This window comes from Primulina huaijiensis, unplaced genomic scaffold, assembly GCF_012295235.1.
Source record: "Primulina huaijiensis isolate GDHJ02 unplaced genomic scaffold, ASM1229523v2 scaffold43349, whole genome shotgun sequence".
Classification (NCBI taxonomy): domain Eukaryota; kingdom Viridiplantae; phylum Streptophyta; class Magnoliopsida; order Lamiales; family Gesneriaceae; genus Primulina; species Primulina huaijiensis.
In genome coordinates, this window is record NW_027360487.1 from 52,923 (window position 1) to 76,300 (window position 23,378).

The following is a 23,378-nucleotide window of genomic DNA, read 5'->3' on the forward strand; positions in this document are numbered from 1 at the left end:
TCACTAGCACTAGGAAATTGCCGAAACACTTGTATTTTGATCTTCAATATTACGCCTACAATGTCTGGTTTTTCCCCATCGAACAAGGCCCTGTTGCGCAGTTTCCATATGTGATATACCGTTGCTGCCATTGCCGTGCTTCTCATTCTTGCTAAGATTGAATTACCCCTGTATGGTTTCCTAAACACATCAAGTACCGCTACTGGCGAACCCATGTTCTTTCGCATATCAAGCCAACCTCGCATGGCATCCCAAATGTTTCTTGACACCGTGCACTGAAAGTAGAGATGGACCAGTGTTTCATCTGCCTTCTTACAAAGCGCACAAGACTTGTCATTTGCATAAGGTTGTCTATCACGAGTGAGCAATTTGCCATGAGCAACCAACCATAGTACAAACCTGTGCTTGGGAAGAATGCAACTTTTACCAAGAATTGGTTTCCAAGGCCATCTTCCCCGAGAGTGGGCAAAGAATTCATATGCTGTAGATAATCCCCTATTACCATTGAACCATTGCCGTATGCATGTAATGGCTGCTGCACGCGACCCTAGTTCTTGCACTATCTCATCCCTGATTCGCAGATTTTGCTTGATTAACGGTGAATATTCTTTATGGCAATTCCATTCCCAGATAGTTCCAAAACCGCTGTAAATATGGCTAACCCATTTGATCCACAAGCTATCTATTTTCATGTATATCTTCCATAATGTCTTTGCAATCAAGTCCTTGTTCCATGCTTTAAGATTTTTCAATCCCAACCCACCTTGGCTTCAGCTTGTGCATCTGCTGGAATCACTGTTCTAATCAGCAACGATCTTGGGGCCAGTGTTAAGAACAATTGCGCAGAATATGAAACCGCTACAGCTATGGCGTTCCTTAGCTGGTTTGGTGCATCACCGTCGTTTTTGTTAAATTTCTGGTCGTTAGCGCATCAAAACGAAAGAGTATTATTTCAAGTTGTTAAATTTCTGGTCGTTAGCGCATCAAAACGAAAGAGTATTATTTCAAGTTTTTGTAGTTTCCTGCAATCTTTTTGTGCTCTTTGATGTTGTATCAAAATGACAAGAGTATTAATTTAATTCATAATATTAAAGTTGTAAAATTAAAGTCCTTAACATAAATTCGAGATGATGTCCAAAAAACAAACAAAATAAAAGACGTGGACAAACCGGAGGCATAACAAGAAAAAAAAAAAGGGGGAGGGGGGGGGGGGTCTAAGAGAAGCAAAATTTCATCAATAGCTCGAGAGGATCGGACAACTGGAAATAGAAATTTCCAAAGTATTCGAAACATTAAAATTTCTTTGAAAAAAAATGCAAAACCAGCCCAGGCCCCAATAATTTACAAATTTGAAAACTTGGAACTCTCGCTTAAAATCCATATCTCGCCTCCCGAAATCGGGAACCCTTCATCTGAAGTACATATTCCTTCATGGACAGAGGAAACTTCAAGTGTCGGGCCCTGAATCTTCGTCACATAAAGGACCAATTCACAAAAGAGAGAGCAAGACAGTGAACATTGTTTTCTTCTTCCTCCACTACTTTCCATATGATGGCTTGATCATATGATGCTTGGCGTCCCATTGTCGAAATGCAGATACCACCAGGAAAATATGTATATCCCTGCAGTTTATACAGATATTGAGGTGAAAGTCACAAGAAATTTGTACGGGGCTTATAAGTATGATCAGATAAGAAATTTTGAGCCATTTTCATATACAATGATAAGTACCAAGGTGGGTGTAGCACAATCAAACTACCTGTTGCATAATCTGGGAAAATTCGAAAAACAATGCCTTGCAACCAGAGTCATTGAAGATCTTGTCCAGTGTGACATCTTGTAAAGCAACCAGAGTGGTCTCCAGCATGTCCAGTCCTGCCTGGTTTGCGAATATAAACACTGGAAGAGCCTGCTAATGCAGACAAGACAATATTAGACGATAAAAATATTTGAATGATCAGTGCATTCATTGTATGTTCAAAGAGAAACAAAAAGTTTCAGAGCAATGACTACCTTCAACGAGCAACATAAAATGGCATCTTGGTGAAGCCAAAGTGTCTTCAGTACTGTTTCACGGTGAATGGAGCCCTCTCTCAACAAATCGGCCCCTACATAGTACCTAAACAGATGGAAAATTGCAAGAAATTTATTACCCGTAGAAGAAACGTGATTCTTTTCTTCTTTTTTTGTCATAATGTAAATGTCTGTAAGTTTGAATGCATATATTAGTACCTATAGCTTTGGCAGATCCAACATGCAAGTGTCAGAGCTTCAGGAGAGCAAAAAGATAGCTTTGGCCTGACAGTAGGACTCAATCCTGATCGAGATATGGCCATGGCAACCCTCTGCACAGAGGAAATCACGCTGCGAATGTATTGACGTGCCATACTTGCAACATTGACCTGCAAATTGCTCTCGAATGGGAATTGGAAAGCAATGGTCAACACTGTTCGCGCATTGTAGGACGATGATGCATTTTCTGCAGCATGGCTCGTAGCAGGTCCAACCTCGAGACTTGAAGTCAAATCAAGAGTTTTGTGAGAAGTCGATGCATCCTGTAAACCACAGGATCAAAGAGATAATTAACTAGCTAGCATAAAGGAAATGTCGTGCATGACCAACAGATGTTAGTTACAAATTATAGTGCTTTGTTCCCCAAGAACCAATTCCATCACCGAAAATACTACCAAATATACATCATAGTGTCCAATAAAATCTTCTAAAATTATATTTTCATATATCTCAACATGATTATTACTCTCGTTCAATTTTTCATCATTCCCCAAAAATAATTTGGTATCATATTTTACCCACATTCATATTATACTTCAAAAATTTTAAATGCCACACATGTAAATGTACACTAAAATATGTACACCATTTGACATTGCTAGCCTATCACATCTTACATGACTTGACACCTATCAATGAAAATGCATTTTTTCGAAAACTAAACCATACATAGATTTCATTATCCAATACAATCTTTAAATACATCTTACCCACAACGCATATCTGAAAGCTGAAAACAAAAAAAAAAAAAACATTACCAGGATGTTCCACAAGTACCTACTTATCAAGGATGATTATTGGCATATTAATGTCTACCTATTTATCAAGGATTACAATTGCATCTAAATGTAAATAAGTAGATGGAGATTGTTTTAACTCAACTGGTTTTGGATCGAGTGGGATTATGCGAAAACCAGAAGGCAGCAATGATGCATCGTCCGGAAACATCTCATCAATCAAAGCAAAAACAAGCTCAGAACAGGCTCCCACTGCGTTCTCATCAACTCCATTGCATACCTGTGGATAAGGATCGATTTGCAAATATTGGTTTCTGTTTTGATCATCCAAGAAGTTTTAGAAATATCTTTGGACCATAAGAAAATGCAAGAAATTGCCTGTAGAAGATGAATATCCCTGGACAAAAATGCATCTTCATGGGTAAACGTGTGTCCTTCCAATCGAACGACTTCAAGCATCTTGACCGCAGAAGGCAAAAACATACAGGTTAGAAGACAAACGGGTGTGATGTTCATCGAAATCCAACATAAAACTTGAACTCTCAAAATCACTTCGCAATTTATAATTACAAATCACACTGAAATGGAGTTAATCACGAATAGAAATTGAAAAGCACATACCTCTTCCTGTTCAACTGTGTGACCAAGTGGCATGATTATTTGGCTTCCACTGAATCTTGTAGGCCTCATTCCTGGATATGCGTATGAGCTTGCTTTCAAAGAGGCAGCAGTATAGGCATCCATGTTAAAGTCTGCCCATTCTGACCGGTGCTCCCTCAAAAACCGAACCAGCACTGCAGGAGGGACGTTCTAACAAGACCAACGGCAGAATCATTTAAAATATATAAATCACGTTAAGAAAAGGCAAGATATATTAACAATAATCCAAGAAGTCAGAACTGCCGCTCCTTTAGTAGCATATCAATACCACCTGAAGTAACATAGATGCTTTTGCACAAAGAACGCCTCCGGTCAGAGGAAGAGTATTTGAATCACTGTTAAGGTTTTTGGCCGAACAGATGGCAACCACTACATCTTCAGCACCATCACCGTTTAAAAATAACCAACCATCTTCATTGAACATGTTAATCGCGTCATTAAAGCCTCTGCATAGTAGAATACACGATTATAGACAACCCCAGATTCTTATTACAGTATAACGTACACAAAACTGGGCATCAAGGTCTTGTTTGGATCCAGTTGGAATGTTTTCGTGAAAGAGTTACCAAAATTGTAAAATACTAAACTGCTGAATGTTCAACTTAGGAAACACTGGATAAAGAGTAGGAAATAAAATGATAATGTCTAGTTCTCTTTTTGATTATGTACAACAGATTCCAGGAATCAAAACAAATCGAGGCCGGAATGCTCAAATCAGGGCAGTACGCACCTCCCTTTGACTTATGGATATTGCCTTCCCTACCATATCTATCCCGTAAGAAATATAAAGCAAGTACCTGCTTAACCTCTGGCTGAAAGTGCGGAGAACAGCTGGTTGCCTCCCAAGACTATCTACTGCCTCACCACTTGTCTCCTGGGCTATCTGCCGGATATACAATAGTGCCTGACAAATGAATAATTAAACGAACAACTTAATGGTGAGTCCTCCACCAAACCATATTTCTTTTGTTTCAAGAATCGAACCCACGCCTCTTCCATATTGAGAGAGGTTTAAGCCACTATACCACAAGGAGTTGGCAACAAACCATATTTCTGAACCAAAAGAATATGACGAAAAATTCATTCATATTTTACTCACCGCAATAGTCATCTTCTGAGCTAGAACTTTAGATGATTCATAAAGAGGTCGGAGGACCTCCGGCACGCTCCATGCCTGGAAAATGGTGTGAAATGCCAACCATGTTTAGGCTAATAAATAGATATGTTTACCTCAATGAGCAAGGATATAACCTTTAGATCAAGGTGATCTACAATGTGAATGACCGATCCTCCACCATCACACGGTCGGATCAAATATCCAGATGGAAGCATTTCAGCTCTTACAAACTGTGATGCAACAGATGCATTAGGAGAAGCCCCAGTTCCAGAGAGCGACCGCTCACATACCTTCAAGGATGAAAATTGAAGAATCTTAAAACCACAAGCCGATATCACTAAATCACAACAGCTTAGGGCCACATCGATACATCGAACCAAGTAATTTTGTACGAGGAATTTCATTTTCAGGGAAATGAAAAATATAGTTATGAAGTAAAGAACACCAATTTCAGGAAAAAAGAAAGTAACATCAAATGGGACGTCTTGTAAACATATATAGGCAAAAAAACGGTGGTCCTTACCTGGGTGCAATATCAACCGCACTTGTGCCTAAAACAAAAGTATAAATAGGGACCTAGTTCCTAGTCCAAAGATAATCTTTAAGCCATCATAGGATTCAAAAGAGTTGGGGGATTAGTTTGTACCAAGCTAAGGTCACAACACGCAAGTTTGTTTCTCAGTAGAAACAATGGTTGGGTGTTAATTGTGACTGGACCTAGACATGAGTTGTATCATGTAACAAGGACTATTACAGTGTAAATTATTTATATTTCATTGTTACAATTAGCCATAGCTCTTGGGCCCTTAATCGCTGGAATTCAGGCCAATAAAAGATTAAATCTAAATTTGGAGTAACTTCAAGCACCAACGTCCCATATTCCCAATAAAATTCAAACCTTGTAGATATGATTCCTATGAGCATGTGTGTGTGTATATATGTGTGTGTGTGTGTGTGTGTGTGTGTCATAGACTTGATTTCTCATTCAAAGTCATCGAAATGTTAAATACAATGAAGAGAATATTATTCAAAGAAATGCATACCACGAGACTGCCATTTTCCAATGTGGTTGTGTATCTAAGAGTCCAAAAATCACGAGCAGGAGCCAGAGTAGTAGGAGAATAGGTCTGAAAGTAACATAGATCATTTGCTTATCCAACACAAACATGACCAATTAAAATTATAGGACAGACTAAATCACACTATTCACCTGTGTATACAAGAGCTCAATGGTTCCTCCATTTCCTGCAGGAAACACCGTAAAAACCTCAAGCCCTCGACAATCTCGAAACCAAGATGGACGATCTTTGAGGATTTCCATAATCTGTAAAATTAGAAAGCCTTTTCAGGAAGGAACTAAAGTTCTCAAAGTTGTATAGAAAATACAACTAAAGCCATCTTGTCTACTTACATTTATGGGTTCTAAATTCACAAGACCACAGGCTCGAGCAGCCACTCCACTACAATTATGTGAAATGGCAAAGATCCCAACCGAATCCGGACCAGGCTGACAAAAAGATACATAGTCGCAAATGAAGTTTTTAACTTCGTACATAAAACATTACCATAATTATTGCGAAACACAAAAATGAGTATTTGTGCCAGAATTATTTCATCTCAGACAGGATCAGACCTTCATCCCAGGCATCTGAACCCAATCAACCGCAATTCCAGTAGCCTTTGAAAGAAACTCTGCCAAGGTGTCTTCTGCAATAGAAAAGAGTCTACCAAAAGCGCACACAAATGCTAAAGAAAAACAAGAACACGACAATTGCAAATACATCCCTTTACACATCCAAACATAAACGTGTATAATAACAAGTACAAAGAATAAAATGAAGTACCCAGCAGGGTTATTAGCATCTTTGCGAGGATGCTGGGGTTTATCGCCAGCCGACTCAGAACTGACATCGGTGGATACCTTAGATGACTGCATCAAGTAAGTAAAAGAATCAGATACTGCAAACTGAAGGTGATGAGATGAAAATATTGAGTACTGCAAGAAAAGAACACATCGAACACAAAAAATTGAACACCATTTAACTGACTAAATATGACGACCTGATCTTTCATATTCGGGACAAAGTACAAATTTGCCCGGGTACATTGCCTGCTTTTGACTCCATACAAGGAGGCATCAGGCAGTGATACGCGAAAATAGATCGCTCGATTTCAGGAATAAACTAAATTCGATACATGCCTATAATGGTTAAAAAGAATTACCGTATAAGTTTGTTAATTCAATTGATATTCACAGAATAACTATTACTCAATAATCTACAACACAAGTTCAATGCTTTGAAGCAACTACAAGTCAAAAAAGAAGAAAAAACAAAAGCTAGATCTCAAGAAACAAGCAATAAAAGATTAATCAAGCATAAATACAAACCACAGCTAGGAAAAATTTTCATACACTGTGCAATTGCTGTCGCATATAACCATTCTCGGATACTAACCGAGACACCTGCTTCTGGAGGCGATCATTTTCCTCCATCAAAAGCTTGTTCATAGCACTGAATTTTCTGTTCACACTCTGAAGCCCAGTGGATTCTTTTCTCTGTTTCTCTCGGCACCTACATTCATTGACAAATGTCTAAGCGCCCTCAACATGCACGTAAGAATCCACAAATGACGAAAATATAGACCTTAATCTTGGGTTAAGATTATTGAGAACCACCATATTGCAATCAAAATCAAGATCTGATCATTTGCAGAAAATTGTTCGATTTCTAAGACTGTTAAATATGAAAATGTTTGCTGAAGAAAAAATGATTCATTAATTAAGCAACCCAAGAACAGCTACCTAACAAAAATGGCACAGAAACACTTGAGAGACAACAAAATGCATCGTTTACCTGCGGTTTTGGAACCACACTTTAATCTGTTTAGGCTCGATATTTGAAAGAATGGGGTATTCTCGAATCAGCTGCTGCCTGCGAAGAGAACTGGGTTTTGGGAACTCCATATATGCTCTCTCCAAGGCCTCCACTTGCTCCGCCGTGTACCGCGCATACTTCCCTGAATCAAGATTCTTATTTATGCTGCCGCTGCTATGTTGCTGCGACACCGTAGCCATTTCCTCGAAACCCATAAAATCTTGAACTTCTTCAACTCTCAAGCAAAAGCAAACAAACCAACGACAGTCAAGAAAATTGTAGATACACTGAGCAGACTTACATGGTTTCACGAGCAAAGATTCTCCGGAACAGAGGATGATTTTCTTGGTTTCTGTATCATATTAATAATATTTCTCGTGATCTCAGAAGGATGAAATGGACGATCTTGAATGAGCCAAAAGATTGAGACCAACACAATTCCACCACCAAACTCAAAAGGCAAAGGTAACAGCCAAAATATTTCAACCAAAGCTATGCAGTTCGTTGCTCTTGAATGCGTAAATTATATGAAATACGCATACGTACGTTTTCTTTCTTTTCCTTTTCCACCAAGAAGCGCCCTTTTAAAACCGCTCGGAAGACGAGCAGTAAACGTCTTTAAATTATTAATTAATAATGTTAATACTAAATGCTCCGAACATTCACCTGATGGAAGGTGAAATCAAATGCTAAAGCAACTCAAAGCCCCGGATTCCTCACAAATGAACATAGTTTATGAACTGCTGAATCTTGCCGAAAATCTAAGCTTTTCTCCTAGGCCCCGGATAAGTGGCTCAACCTTGGGACTTTCTGCCAGGGGAAGAAGAAAAACGCGTAAGACTAAAAACTACGCTCTCTTTCTGTCCACTTCCTGTATGCAAAAGAAAGGAGAGCCAGTGGCTTTTAAGGTACCACAAGGGTCTTCGAAGATCTGCAAGAATGACAAAGAAAAATATCGGGGTGTAACAGTTAACATGTCAAAAAATGATATTTAATGTGACAAGGAAACAATAATGGGAATTCAAGAGTTGGAGTGAAGCTACTGAGGAAAAAGAAAGTTAATGGTGAAAAAAGAAAAAGAGGAGAGGTGTTGTGTGGTGTGCTAGGAAATAGTAAATTAGAGATGTAATCGAGTCGAGCCGAGCCGAACTCTTGAATGTTTGAGCTTGGTTCGTTTATAATCGAGCCGAGTTCGAGCTTTATTTAACGAATATATGCATGGCTCACGAGCTTATTCAAGCCTTTATCGAACCTAAACAAACTTAATAAATATGAATTATACATTTAAATTTTCATTAAATTAATTAAAAAGTAAATTATATATTTAAAGAAAAATATATTATTCTTATTAAAATTTGTAAATTTATTATAATAAATAAATTTAATAGATTTTTCTATATATTTCATAAATAAGATGCAAAATCAATAAATCAAATATCAAAACTATTATTTTTTCATCTAAAAGATTACTCATGAACTTACCAACGAACATGTTCACGAGCTAACGAGTCGAGTACTGTAAAGCTTGAGTTTGGTTTGTTTATCTTAACGAGTCTTATTAAACGAGCTCAAACGAACTTTTATCGAATCGAGCTTCGAATAGCTCACAAACGGTTTGATTCGTTTACATCCCTACTTAAATGGCAGACGGGCTTTAAATTTATGCTGCTGTTTGTTTCTGCAACTGTACACAAGCTGCTGCCTGTACCTCTGCAATTCTTTAGCCTTATATATTCCATCTTTAATTCTTCGCATTATGATACTCCACTCCACATATTTATATCCAAATCAAAATATATATAAAATTTCAGAAAAAGATAAATAAACAAGTGATAAAAAATGATTACTAGGTGCATCGAGAAAGTGGAGTATGGAAAGTTTGTAAACATGAAATGACCCCTTCAGAACCACTGTGTTCTTCATGATTGGCAGTGTCATAAAACTTGCCACCCCTTTATTTTTTTGTGAATTGTTTCTTGGTCTTCATTTGTCATTTTTCCTGTTTATGTTAATTTTAAAGACAGCAACTTGGTTTTTATAGAGAAAGTAAGGATTAATACAAAAACGTTTCATTGATTTTCAATGCACAAATTAAAAATCCATCATCCTATAAAATGAAGTTGTTAATGTAACTATTCAATTGTAGATTTATAATATTAAGCAAATCTATGATCAATATGAAATAACTTTTTTCCGTCTACTAAACACTATTTGATAACGTGAGTCCTCGTATTTTCATAATGCATTGATAAATATGAAGAAAAAAAAACATCTAATCCCTTCAGAATCTATATTTTGGATACCACCATAATGATAACATCAATAATAAATCCATATGGATTTACGGGGAAATTGTTAAACTTTGGTTGGTTTTATGTTATTTATATCTTATTATTAATAACTCTGTTAAGTCTATCATATTTAAGATTGTCTGCTTTCTAGCCATGATTAGTCTTCCTGTACACAAAAATTGTCTTCATTTTCATGTCTGTGTGTCTCAACAAACCTCTTTTCTTTTGCAGCTGAAAAATGCTGTCCTCCAGCTTTGCATTGATTGATCTGTGTACCATGATAGTTCTTCTGTTTGAATTTTTCATTCAAATTTTATAGTCTTTTGTTAACTAATTTAGTGTATTCAACCTACGTACGTGTTTCTTTTTATGTTAAAAACTCATTTTGAAAATGTGACAATTTTCTTTAGGGGAGTTTCCACTTTTACACCTCGTGACCCCATATCTTTTTATAACAATGGAAAAGTAGCATGCTATATTGATACTGCCCCTCTGTCCAAGATTTGGTGTACTCAAATTTGGATGCCAACTCGAATGTCAAAAGGAATTATTTTTTCCAAGTTGGAATAATAATTTATATAGAAACAGTTAAAAGTAAAATTAAATTTTGACATTCGTACAACCACGAGCCTGCCATGCTACAGAAAATGTACCTATCGTGGTGAAATGCATTAGCTTCAAATAAATAATATTTGAAATTCCATTTTCAACTTATAAAAGTTTTGACCTTATTGAATACTTTGAATTTCTTTTAAAATTATTTGACACAAAGCATGTATATTATATTCGAAACATTCAAGTGATCCATTCATTCTTAAACTTTGTAAGATATATATGCTGTATGCAACGTATATTGTTTTTCAAAATGATATTATATTGTAACAGTAAAAAAAAATTTGGATATGAGTCTCTGAAATTTTTTTGGGTATTCCTTCACTTTATTTAGGGATAACAATTTTCTTCACCGATTTAAAATCTCGTTGAGAAAACTGAAACATAGACTAAGATCTCCATTTTTTTCAAGTTCAGAATGGGTATGAGGTTTTTTTTTATTACAACTCACGCGAGGAGGGAGGATCGAACCCGAGAAAACCGGCTATTCCGACAAAGGTGAAACCACTAGACTACAAGTCCGGTCTCAGAATGAGTATGAGGTTATCAACCTTATCCTCAAACTCATCTCAAAATTAATATTAATAATATTATTATTAATCATTAATATTTTTATAACGAAGATATGTTGGAAACAAAGATTTGTTCCTTTCATTTCAGATTCAGGGATTATCCAAAAGCGAAAAAGAGGAGGTCCAGACGGATATGAAAGAGAAGAGAGAATTCAGATTGGAACATGTCTCCACCTAACCCGTTGTCATCCCTCCCTAACTTTGTCTGCCTTCCCAGTAAGTGTCGTCTGTCACTCTTTTGTTTCTTTTACTGTTCCTTGGCGTGACAACCATGCCTCTTCTTTTGTCTTTCACAAACAGCCTTTTTCTATTTTCATAATCATCATACCAATCACACGAGGATGTTGTTTAGATTTTACGATATGGATTCCCACATTTATGTATAGAAGAATAGAAATATTTGTAATTTTAACCATCAAATTTTTTATGAGGTTATCATCCGAATAAAAATTATTTTAGAAAATATAAAATTTACCATGATAAATTATATATATTAAAAATTAATTTTTCATTAGAATTTGTATCTAAAAAAAAATCAAGAGTCTTTAAAAATCATAATTCTTCTGCTAATTATTAAGTTTTTGACTAAAAATAAAGAAATTTACGAGGACAGAAACATACATACCACTTCGAATGATTGATTACCTCTTTTCCTCCGGCCCAGTTTTGTTTTTAAGTTGAACCCACAGAGCTATTTTGTTTTGAAGAGGCCCACCACTTATCAGCCCATTTGTTTGAAAATCGACATATGCCAGAGGTGGTTCCTCTTTCATCAGAACATGTTAGATTCAAAATTTATGACAGTAAAAATAAAATTCAATCTGATCATTATAATGGTNATACAAAAATCTCCCAGTCAATTCATATCGCGCAGTCGAAAGTATACACTTGAAAGTTATGGGCGAGTTTGTATAAAGAACTGAGCTTAAAAAACACTGTGAATTCGCTTATTGGATTTTTGTGGAATCTATTGAGTTCATTTTTTTTTCTTTCTTGCTATTTTTACCCTTTTTATGTATAAATATGGTAGACTTGGGCTTGGGTTGGGCTTGGAATATTGATACAAATGTAGGGAACAATCGTTATTTTTTTTTTCTAATTGGGCTTCTCACAAATTCGATTTATCTTTCTAATGACCCGACTTGTTTCGCCGTTGACAAAGACCACAACACCCACAACTACAAGCGAGCACAAAAAATGTCGATGCATTGTGTATATACTCAAATAATCCGTTTGGTAGGAGGAGTCCATGGATTCCAACCAAACGGATCAAACTTATGGAGATTGATTTGAAATTTATGATTTATTTTTTTGAATGACAAAAAATACATTTGAAATACGATCATTCGAACGCAACCTATAGTTGTATTTAGACAAATCCACTTGGAAATATGTTTCAAATATCAACTACTTATTTTTGAATAATTGTGATCGATTTTAATCATCCTAAAATGAAAAAAAAAATTAAAATTCACAATATACTTCCAACAATACAGATCTTTCAATCAACCTAAATACCTAACATACTCTTACCACCAAAGCGGCCCATTTTGTTTTTTCTTTATCTATAGAATTTATGTTAACTGGCTGAATGTTCTCTGTAAACATCTTTTCAAACGAACTTGTCGCATGTGACCTAACTAATGTCGTTTACGTAGTCTGATGATTGACACAAAACACATCGAAAGATAATAATTGTGGATTTTCACTTCATAATTGGTTTGCAAATTATTGTTTTAGTATGTAGGTTTACTCAATGTACATCAAAATATAACAATCATAGATTTTCACTTCGTAAAAAAATTATTTGTAATATAGACGACTTAGATTATATTTAGCACGCAGAACTAATTTATCGTCTCTTGACCTAAAAATAATATATCTTGTTACGACAATGTGTACCTAACTATATTAAATTCAAATTTTCTAAGATATCAACACTCATAAAAAATTACGATCATTACGTGTACGGATAACTTGATATTATAGAAATATCATTTATTTCATAGATATATACTACGAATGCAAACAACTCACTAATTACGTTACATTATTAAAATTAAAAGCAATGGCACTTTCTTTTTCCCCTCGACTTGCTTTTCATCACCATCACAATACATATACAAAAAGGACTAATTGTACAACTTAGAGCCACTATAAAATTAATAGACATTAAAGGGACCGATGTTCCGTAAAGGCTAATCAAAATTTTCGATTCGGGGTTGATTCAGTACATGTATAAATCAAGCAAACTCGAATTAAACTCAAATAATTTTTAAAAAAAAAAATTAAAGATTTTGACGTTCGACGAGCTAATAAACACAGAATCTTGATCAAAGAACATAGTGTTGCGTTTGTTCAATAAAACTCGGCGTCTTAAAAATCAATTTAAGTCAAATTTCAATGAAATTCGAGCTCGAATATAAAAAAAAATAAATGTCAACTCAATTCATTTTCAAGAAAAGCGAGTTGCTGATCATAGATCAGGACTCATGGGACAATCACTAAAACGTCCTTTGGGATGGAATATATATGCACCAAATATTTCATCAAAATGCTTATAATAAAAATAAATATTGCACGAAAAATTATAGTATGGAAAAGATTAATCCTGGATTTCGCTTTTAATCCCGCATTTACGGTAGAAATTCACATCCTATATTCGTAATAATTTTAAATTCAACATAAACTACATAAGATTTTATTAAACAACATGAACTACATTAATAATTTTACCACATAATTGTAAAAACATTATGGTAATTATTCAAAAAAATAAAATAATTCGTTGTTGCGGTTGTATCAATGCACTCAAAAAAAGACAAATTAAATGTCACAAGTTGGTTGCAATAATAACTTGACTTCCTCCGTGTTCGAAAAATAAAATAAATTTATAGAACTTCATTTGTTTGGATAATTTAATTATCAACATATTTCTTTTGAGACAGTTTCATTTATCTATATTTATTATATGATTCGATCATATTTATATTAACAATGAGATAAATATTTTTGACATAAAATATATATTATTACTAAAATATCACACATATTTAGTTTGATTGATTAATATTTAGATAATGTCGTAAATTGCAATTTATTCTTTTTAATAATTGATAAACATAAATAAAAAAAAGATACCAAAGATAATATTATAATTTTATATCCAATAATTTAATTATTATAAAATAAATAAGTGATGACATCAAATGAACCAAAACATAGACATTATTTAATGAATAAAAAAATCATTGTGAATTTTGTGGAAACTGCGTTGCAAACGACAAAAAAGGTTACATCCATCGTTCAAACTCCATTTAAAGCTTACTAATTAATGTATGCATGCATGTTATTTGCCACACCGTTGGCGTACGAAGATAAAAGAGTTATTGTTTTATCGAATTTTTTAGTCATTGGGTCCAAGAATAATTATATATTTCAATTTATATTATTATATATTATATGTTATTGAATCCAAAAATAATTATATATTTCAATTTATATTATTAAATATTATATATATATATATATGTACAGTAAAAAATGTGTCGGTGTCGGTGTTGTTTTTTAGTTAGGCATAAATCCCTATACCGTTGTATCAAAATAATTAAAAATCTAATAAGTTGACCAAAATCATTTCAAGCGAATAAAGAAATTAAAGCACGTTTTCATTTTTTAAAATTTATTTATGAATATCACGAATTACGTAAATAGATGCAGTTCTTTGTGTAAAACAATAACGATTATAATTTTCGATGAGAAATTTCGAATTATCAAATTATACACAAAAAAACATAACATAACAACAATTATTCGAAAGTTAAATAAAAATGACGTCACTTCTTCGACAGGTTGGGAAAACATTTTCCAGTAAAAGAAAATCAGCCTCCCTTCTCAACAAGCCATTCTAAAAAACCGAGGCTTCTTCCAACTTAAACAATGATAACGAAAACTATAATATATATATATGTATAATTTATAAATAAATAAGTCAATCCTGATACCCAGTTTTCTGCAAAATTGCATTTCTAACCCTGCTGAGATCTCTTCCCTTAAGAGTCCTCCCAACCCCTTCCTGCACTGAGGAGGAAGCGATACCAGTATTCGCCATTTGTCGCGCCAGGAACTCGTGCGGTGGAATACGATCCCCCTCCTCGTAATCATCGTCGCTGTCCCTCAACCGATTCTCCCTGTACTCGTTCTTCAGTATCTTGGACCAATCCGGCACATTCATCGGCAGCGACGAAGCAGCAGAAGCTCGCTTCGGCCTCCTCGAAACCCTGGGACTCTTCTTCCCTGTCTCCGGAGAAGATGATCGATCCGCCGCCGAGCTCCAGACGTCGGACTCGTCCAACTCGAAGTTCATGGAGCAGTCATTAGCGAGCAGCTGATCCGCCGGAAGGAACCTGTAATTCGGTCGAGAGAAGTAGGTTTTCGATGCCGCCATTAACGTCGCAGGAATGGAGGAGTCTTTTCGTTGACACTGAGAAGTGAGGGTTTTGATTGATTTTTTTATAAAGAAAATGGATAAGGTATAATGTTATTCTCTCTCCTCTCTCAAATGCTGCGTTCTCTCTCATCAGCAAATGTGAGCGCTCAAATCACAGATTTGCTCTATGCCACGTCTTTTTTACTTTATCCACGAAAGATTTGGATTAATGTGATCCAAATATTTGTGCAAATTTCTTTTACCCCCCTGTGAAACTTCAAAAATAAAAAAAAACCCTATATGAAAAACTAATTGTATTTAAAATATCGTGTTTTAAATAAAATAAGCATAAAAACCTTTGTAGATGAAGTAAATATACTCGAGTTCTTTTGATACAGTGGTTAAATATGCTCGATGTTTAAAAATTGTTGATATATTATTAAATTAATATTTTTTAGGAGTTTATNTCCCAAAAAATTGTACGAGTAGTTAAATTACTCGTACCCTGGTTTTAGGTGTGGTTATATTTTATCCATAATAGATTTGTATTATAAAACACGATTTCTTTTGAAAGTTTTTGGCAACTATTAAAATAAAAAGCGTTAATTAGCCATCAAATTGACTTTTTTTTTTTTTTTTTTTAAAGTTGAATTACAGTAATGAAACTTTTTTTACTATAAAAGATAATGTCCACAAGCTATGCGCACGTGATTTGCATTGTTGTTAAAATTGTCATGACATGTCGGATAATGTGTCACTTGCACATGGAAATTTGAGTCCTGTTTTTATCCACGAGGTAACCAAAATAAATTATATTATTGTAACATTATATTTACAGCATGTTCGCAAAAAACTATATAATAATAAAAGAGAGGTGTAGAATGATTAATATTTTATTCAGAAATTTCTTGAGCCAACGTAACGGAACCACCTTAAACCATATTCGACACACAGCAAACGTTATTGCAGATTTACTAACGTCTTTTGCTATTTCTCACCAACTTTCTTTGTTTGGAAGTCTGGAGATTTTTCTTATTGGTTTGTAAAACTTGTAACCAAATATATTTTTTAATCTCAATAAAACTACAAGTTTTGTGACAAAAAAAAAAATTTATTTAGAAATTTCGAAACATCACGAAAATTTTCAAAATATTAAATATAATTTTTAATTAGTTTCAAAAAAAATCTTAAAGTCTTATCCCACGGATTTATTTCCGTGTAACAAGTTGATCATCTCTATATTTGGAAAGAAAATATTTCATGAGTTATGTCGTATAAAATATTCGTCTCACAAACTTGATCAAATGGTTCACATAAGTTGTTGTGAAAATCTTATAAATATAATCTTACATTTTTTTATTTAAATATAATCTTTATAAATTTTTTTTACACACAAAAAAACTAATTTTATATGCATATATAATTTGTTTATTGGATTAATAGCATATAGTCATGAAAGGCTAAGGAATGATTTAAACTAATTTTTGTATTTATAAGTGTGGAGCCAAAAGTTTTTTTTTTTGGTTTGGTGGTTCAGATTTAAATTATACATATTTACTTTGTGTATTATATATTATGAAAGCAACCGCTTCTGTATGACCTGTGACACTGTAAATCTTTTCAATTTTTACCGCAAAATCATATTTTATAAAAATGAAGCTTTCATTACATGGATTTATAGTAATTTTAACATCTCATCGCCATTTTATTTCTATATATTTGGTAAATCGCTTTTAATAGTCATTTTATATGTAAACTATAAGACTACATGCACAAATTATTTTGGAATTTTTTGGGTGGCCGCTTAATATAATATATAATTTTTTTAATAATAGATTGTTTCACATATTTTTTAATTAATTTTTATAATATAAAGATGATATGTCATTAATTTTGAGTTATAATTTGATATAGACAAATTATTAGATAAATATTGAGATAAACAAGAAAAAATATATATTTAGGTAAAAACAACTCACCTAAGCGTTAGACAATGAGTGGTCGCCCGACTACTGTCTACCACTTTTTAGAACTTTGTTTTTTTTTTTCTTACTCTTTTCGCAACTCACTTAAATACATCGGGTAACTAGTTTTAATGTATCTATAAATTATTTTTAAATACACAAAAAAACATTATTTCGTAAAAAATCATAAACAAACTGATTATTTGAAAATAATAATAAAAAATATTATATTATATTATACATATGAAACGCGTGTGTGCCAACATTACTATTTTATATTTAAGGAAAACATATATTAATTAATTTTAATATCTATAAGTTTGTAGATAAATGGAAAAATTTATTTTTTAACAAAATATATTATAAAAAGCAGTAACTTATTATTCGAATTACATGTGTTGTCTAAAATATCTATCGTGATTTCGTTTCAACTTATCTCAATCTTTCGGTTTAGTATTCAACACAATTTTTTTTAATCGTTTTCTCACGTTTTATTCTCAGGCATATTTAAACGACAAAAACTTGTGTGAGACGGTCTCACGGATCGTATTTTGTGAGACAGGTCTCTTATTTGAGTCATCCATGAAAAAATATTACTTTTTATGCTAAGAGTATTACTTTTTATTATGAATATCGGTAGGGCTGACCCGTCTCACAAGAGACCTACTCTATTTAAACTCATCATATTACAAAGTCTGAAATTCGTAAAAAATCTATATTTAAAAAAATATAATTAAAAATATTTAGCTAATATTAACAACAAAAATTTTTACGAGACCATCTCAGATAGTAATTTTTTGAGACGAAATTCTTACAAAATCCTAATCCATGAAAATATTACTACTCTAGATGTAAATCATATATTCGTATCACAGATATAGACTTGTAACACCGTTTCACGAGAATATATTAAATGATCTTACATATTTATATCCGTTAGACGGATCGATATAATATATTTGTAATGATGTAATATTTTTATGGTAGGGTAGGAGATGTGTCAAATAAAACTGTCGTTGAGTTTTTTTGCATCTTAGATTGAATCGAAATAGAATTTACAAGATTTTTTTAGAGAGTAGGTCTCTTGTGATACGGTCTCACATGATCTTTATCTGTGAGACGGATCAAACCTGCTGATATTCACAATAAAAAGTAATGATCTTAACATACAAAGTAATAGTTTTTCATGAATGACCCAAATAAGATATCCGTCTCACAAAATACGACCTGTGAGATCGTCTCAAACAAATGTTTATCTTTTTTTAAAATAATATGTAAAAAATTGGGTAAATCGACCTATCCTTGACAAACAAATTGTTTATCCAGTAATAAAAAAATTCACCGCATCCACGTGTTTTACAGGCAGAAACATTGGGGGATACTTCGAAATTTGTGGCGACATTTTTGGGGCAAAGCATCTAACTCGATTACTTTATGCTTCATTTATGTGGATGGAGATTATACATAATTTTCGTACAGTAAATATTATTATATTTATATTTACAATTTTCACATTTTATCTGTAAAGATTAAGTTTAATCTTAAATTTTCTGTTTGTTTTGGAGGGGATTTGAACAAATCATATCAATAATAATATAAAAAATCTCTGAAATAAAATAATTTAGTGTACCTAATAATTTTATCCACAAAGTAACTACAAACTAACACAAAGTTCTAAAAAAAAAAAGTAATATAGTTAAAATAAATAATTTATCATATTTGGAACGAAGCTTAATTTTTTTTTGGTCTAAAAATAAAAAGTGAGAACGGATAATTTTATAAATAATTCTAATTTTTCGATAAAAAAAACTCTTACGAGACGATCTCGTATATCAATTTTGCGATATAAATTTTCTGTTTGGGTTATAGATGAAAAAATTATTTTTTTATGTCAAAATTATTATTTTTATTGTAAATACGAGCATAATTAATACATTTCACAAATAAAAATAAGTGAAATCATTTTACAAAAATTCTACTAATTTCCATATGTTCTGCAAGAGGATTTTTGTGGCCTGCGATATTTTCTTTGCTTTGATCCTATTTTTGGATTGTCTTTCTGCCCATATATTATTTATTTTATGATTTTACTAATATATGGATTTTTGAAACTTGTGAACATTGAGTTGACAATTAATCCTTTCCCGTGAAATATGTGATATATCTTTAAATAAGCGGACAACCATGCAAAAATTTGTGGCGGGAGAGTTCCGATAGAGAAAATGAAAATAAAATTTGTTTAGATCAATATTTTATCAATAAATGAAACAAAAATCCAATATTGTTTCATTCATCACATCAAATAGTACTTAAATACATTTAGAATTTTGTGATAAATAAGGTAAGGTAATTTGTCTCCTTTTCTCATAAATTTGGAGGAATTAGGTGTTAGATAAATTACAAACACAAAAACTTATGTGAGACGATCTTATGATTTAATTTTGTAAGACGAATCTACTATTCGAGTTACTCGTGAAAAATATTACTTATTATTATAAATATGGATAAAATTGATATGTTTTATCAATAAATATACGTAAGAATTACTAAAATACGGCATAAAGAATTTCCAATTTAGAAATTTGGAATAGGGACCAACAATAAAATCATGACGAAGGCGCTGCTGTCCAATCCCAATCCAGGATCATTTAATGCTTGGAAAATGACTTAAAGTATGGGCCGATTTTAGGTTCGCCAACTTTAAAAGCAGCCACAGTCGTGATTTTCAAGTTACAACTTTGAGAAAGCTACTTCTCTTGGCTTTATTACTATTATTTTTTCATGTAAAATAGAAATGGCGTGTAGGGACTTGAACTTGACCTTTTGTGCTATTTTCATTATCCTCTTTTTTTTTTTTTTTTTTTTTTTTTTTTTTTTTTTTTTTTTTTTTTTTTTTTTTTTTTTTTTTTTTTGTAAGTTATTTTCATTATCTCCTTGCAAGTATTGTTCGTATTCTTTGGGATAAATATCTTTTTCTGTTATCCTTTTATTTTATTCATTCGAAATTAAAGCAAACTATGCGTCCATTCTAGTTTATCTACTCCTTTTGACACCAATCTAGACACCCTTGTGCTATATTTACCATCTCTTGATTTATTTTCTCGCGAATTATAGATGTTTGATCGAGGAACTTTTTATTTCGCTATCAAATCATCAAGAAATTCATTATTTTTTATTTGTTATCGGGTAGCAACTCATTTATTATTTTCCCAAAAAAATACCACTAAAAACTTTGACTTACAAACATCTTTTATGGACCCTAAGCTTTCATACTTTTCCGGAGGCCCAACCAAGTACTTGCTTATCTGTTGTTGGGTACTAAGCCCAAAAACGAAAATGGGCCGAAAGCCCTGATCTATATCCATCGTTTTGCTGTAGTATCTTTCTGTATTCGCCCAAAACCCTAGCACATACGCCGACGATGCCGCCAAAGTTCGATCCGTCACAAGTCGTCGACGTCTTCGTCCGCGTCACCGGCGGAGAAGTTGGCGCCGCCAGTTCCCTTGCCCCTAAGATCGGCCCCCTCGGTCTATCCCCCAAGAAAATCGGAGAAGACATCGCTAAGGAAACCGCTAAGGATTGGAAAGGTCTCCGCGTCACCGTCAAGCTCACCGTACAGAACCGCCAGGCTAAAGTCACGGTTGTCCCCTCTGCAGCTGCATTGGTCATCAAGGCGCTCAAGGAGCCCGAGCGTGACCGTAAGAAGACCAAAAACATCAAGCACAATGGGAATATCTCACTCGACGACGTGATCGAGATCGCCAAGGTGATGAGATCTCGTTCTATGGCCAAGGATTTGTCCGGCACCGTCAAAGAGATTCTAGGCACCTGCGTTTCCGTTGGATGTACCGTTGATGGGAAGGACCCTAAGGATTTGCAGCAGGAGATCACCGATGGTGACGTGGAAATTCCACTAGACTGAGCTAAAGGTTCGGAGTGCGGGCTTTTATTTCCAATTTCATGTACTCTTGGGTTTCATTTTGTTTTATTTATGAGTTTTTTTAAGGAAAACAAATGTTCTGGAAACAATTTTTGATGCTGGGTGGAAACTTCTGTGTTCACATGATTCCGTGATTTTATTACAGACGATTTAGTTTTGAGAAAGCTATATAATTTACTTTCTCCTAATGATGCTCAACTGAGTTTGTTCCTGGTTTTCTTTCATGGTTCCTCTTGGATGTGTTTTTTGTGTAAATTCTTGTTTCTTTAATTGCTTGTAATACTCTATTTATGTTTCCATATCAATGTCTCTGGAATTTGGATTGTGAGAGTTAACAATTGAGCTAAGTTTTATGAAATATATGAGAATAGTATGACAACGTTTATGTTTTGGGAGTTTATTGTTTCACTGTTGATGTATGATTACTATTTGAGGTAGTAAAACTTTAGCTTCATGGAGATAAAGAGAGCCTTGCAGTAAAATATCAATAAGCCAGAAAAGATTTGGAATTTATTGACTCAAGAGTGTGAAACTTATTAGTTTCTTGTTGAAGCTTATTGTTTATGAGCCATATCTTAAATCTGATCCAAAATTGTTTGACATATATAAATCATCACCCCCAGCGTTCCTCGTCTTCGAAAGGTCTATGTCTTTGCACACACGCGTTGTGCATGGGGCTCCAAGAGCCTTCGCTGCCTTGATTCGCTTTGATTCCTTAATAAATGAATTGTTTTATGTTTGATGTGAGGTGAATATGAATGCCTTTGGCTAATATTAACTACTGTATTATTGATTCATAAATGAAGCGCTGAGGTGAAATCAATTTTTTCCCCAAAAGATTTTTTGCTCTTCATCTGTAATTGATGTGGTTGTTTTGTGTGTATATCATATTGCTTGGGCAAGAAAGGTGGGGGTGTTTAGTCTACTGCTCTGATGCATGTTTTCACTTTTATAAACCTCAGACTAATGATGTCCTTGTATTAGAATTGGTGTTACTCTGCATTTATCTATTGTTTATTATCATTTATTTTTTATATTTTGAATGTGAGATAGACATGGAACGTTGATGCAAACAATTCTTGATCTGTGTTTTTTCAAACATTTGCTTTAAACTTCTAGAGATTGCATAATGTATTGGAGCCTACATTATATTGAAACTTAAGATTCTCATATGGGGATAAATTAATGACCTCTGTTTAATGTTTTGTCTGCGAAATCTATTCATTTTGCAGCTTGAAATGGGTACCGTCCATGTATGTTGCAACTCTTTAAGTATTATTAAACAAGAGACACCCGTTTCAAAAATAAAATAAAATAAAACAAGAGACTCCTTTTTGATTATTTTTAGTTTTCGAAATGCAATAAAACTTATTTCGCAAAAGATTAATTTTTAATAATACCTTTTTTTTTTGAAAAAACTAAGCATAATAAAAGAAAACCCCAAACATTAATTTTTGTAGCAAAAAAAGGTTTCCCCATTATGATTATACTTTGCACAAGATAGTATCTTAGAAATTAAACTGATCAATATTGGTACATTGATCACACCTTTCTCAATTTTTAAAATCTTTTACCAAGTGAAATTATTTAATCCTTCTCTAAATTCTGGAGTTGCATTTTATGGAGCTGTGATTATTCTTTGCAAATTTGTTTAATTAATTAATATATACTGAGGTTGCATGAATACATATTAGTATTATGTATCGAGTGATTTCAGCTTTGGCATGCGCTTGCGACACTGTCAATCATTATGAGTACAGCTCACAGCTTCGGCAATTACACCTTATTGTTCCAATTCATCTACTTGTGACCCTTTGCTGATCCTCTAAGCAAAGCAAAACAGTTTCATTTTACCCAAACGGGATCTCGAATCCGGAACGAAAGGGGG

General features: G+C 33.5%; 3 protein-coding genes across 6 annotated transcripts; 1 reads left to right on the forward strand and 2 right to left on the reverse strand.

Moving 5' to 3' along the window:
* Nucleotides 1-1,208: 1,208 nt before the first annotated feature.
* LOC140970110 (homeobox-leucine zipper protein REVOLUTA-like) lies at nucleotides 1,209-8,794 on the reverse strand. Of its 4 annotated transcripts, none has more exons than XM_073431691.1 (18): nucleotides 7,662-8,794; nucleotides 7,263-7,379; nucleotides 6,651-6,736; nucleotides 6,440-6,513; nucleotides 6,218-6,313; nucleotides 6,017-6,130; nucleotides 5,850-5,933; nucleotides 4,941-5,096; nucleotides 4,789-4,863; nucleotides 4,487-4,593; nucleotides 3,961-4,135; nucleotides 3,651-3,839; nucleotides 3,408-3,488; nucleotides 3,175-3,309; nucleotides 2,233-2,555; nucleotides 2,014-2,119; nucleotides 1,760-1,912; nucleotides 1,209-1,622 (listed from the first exon to the last, which is right to left on the reverse strand). In XM_073431691.1, exons 1-18 carry the CDS (start codon nucleotides 7,895-7,897, stop codon nucleotides 1,473-1,475), a joined length of 2,457 nt encoding a protein of 818 aa, XP_073287792.1. In that variant the 5' UTR covers nucleotides 7,898-8,794; the 3' UTR covers nucleotides 1,209-1,472. The 4 variants fall into 4 exon arrangements, with proteins under 4 accessions (XP_073287792.1, XP_073287793.1, XP_073287791.1 ...); XM_073431692.1 differs by having other exon boundaries at nucleotides 7,220-7,379; XM_073431690.1 differs by having other exon boundaries at nucleotides 1,760-1,909; nucleotides 6,440-6,530; nucleotides 7,220-7,379.
* A 6,160-nt stretch (nucleotides 8,795-14,954) lies between these two features.
* LOC140970109 (protein S40-4-like) lies at nucleotides 14,955-15,732 on the reverse strand. Its single transcript, XM_073431688.1, has one exon. The coding sequence runs from the start codon at nucleotides 15,602-15,604 to the stop codon at nucleotides 15,149-15,151; it is 456 nt and encodes a 151-aa protein (XP_073287789.1). The 5' UTR covers nucleotides 15,605-15,732; the 3' UTR covers nucleotides 14,955-15,148.
* Nucleotides 15,733-20,916: 5,184 nt separating this feature from the next.
* On the forward strand, nucleotides 20,917-21,654 carry LOC140970107 (large ribosomal subunit protein uL11-like). Its single transcript, XM_073431685.1, has one exon. The coding sequence runs from the start codon at nucleotides 20,972-20,974 to the stop codon at nucleotides 21,470-21,472; it is 501 nt and encodes a 166-aa protein (XP_073287786.1). The 5' UTR covers nucleotides 20,917-20,971; the 3' UTR covers nucleotides 21,473-21,654.
* Nucleotides 21,655-23,378: the final 1,724 nt, after the last annotated feature.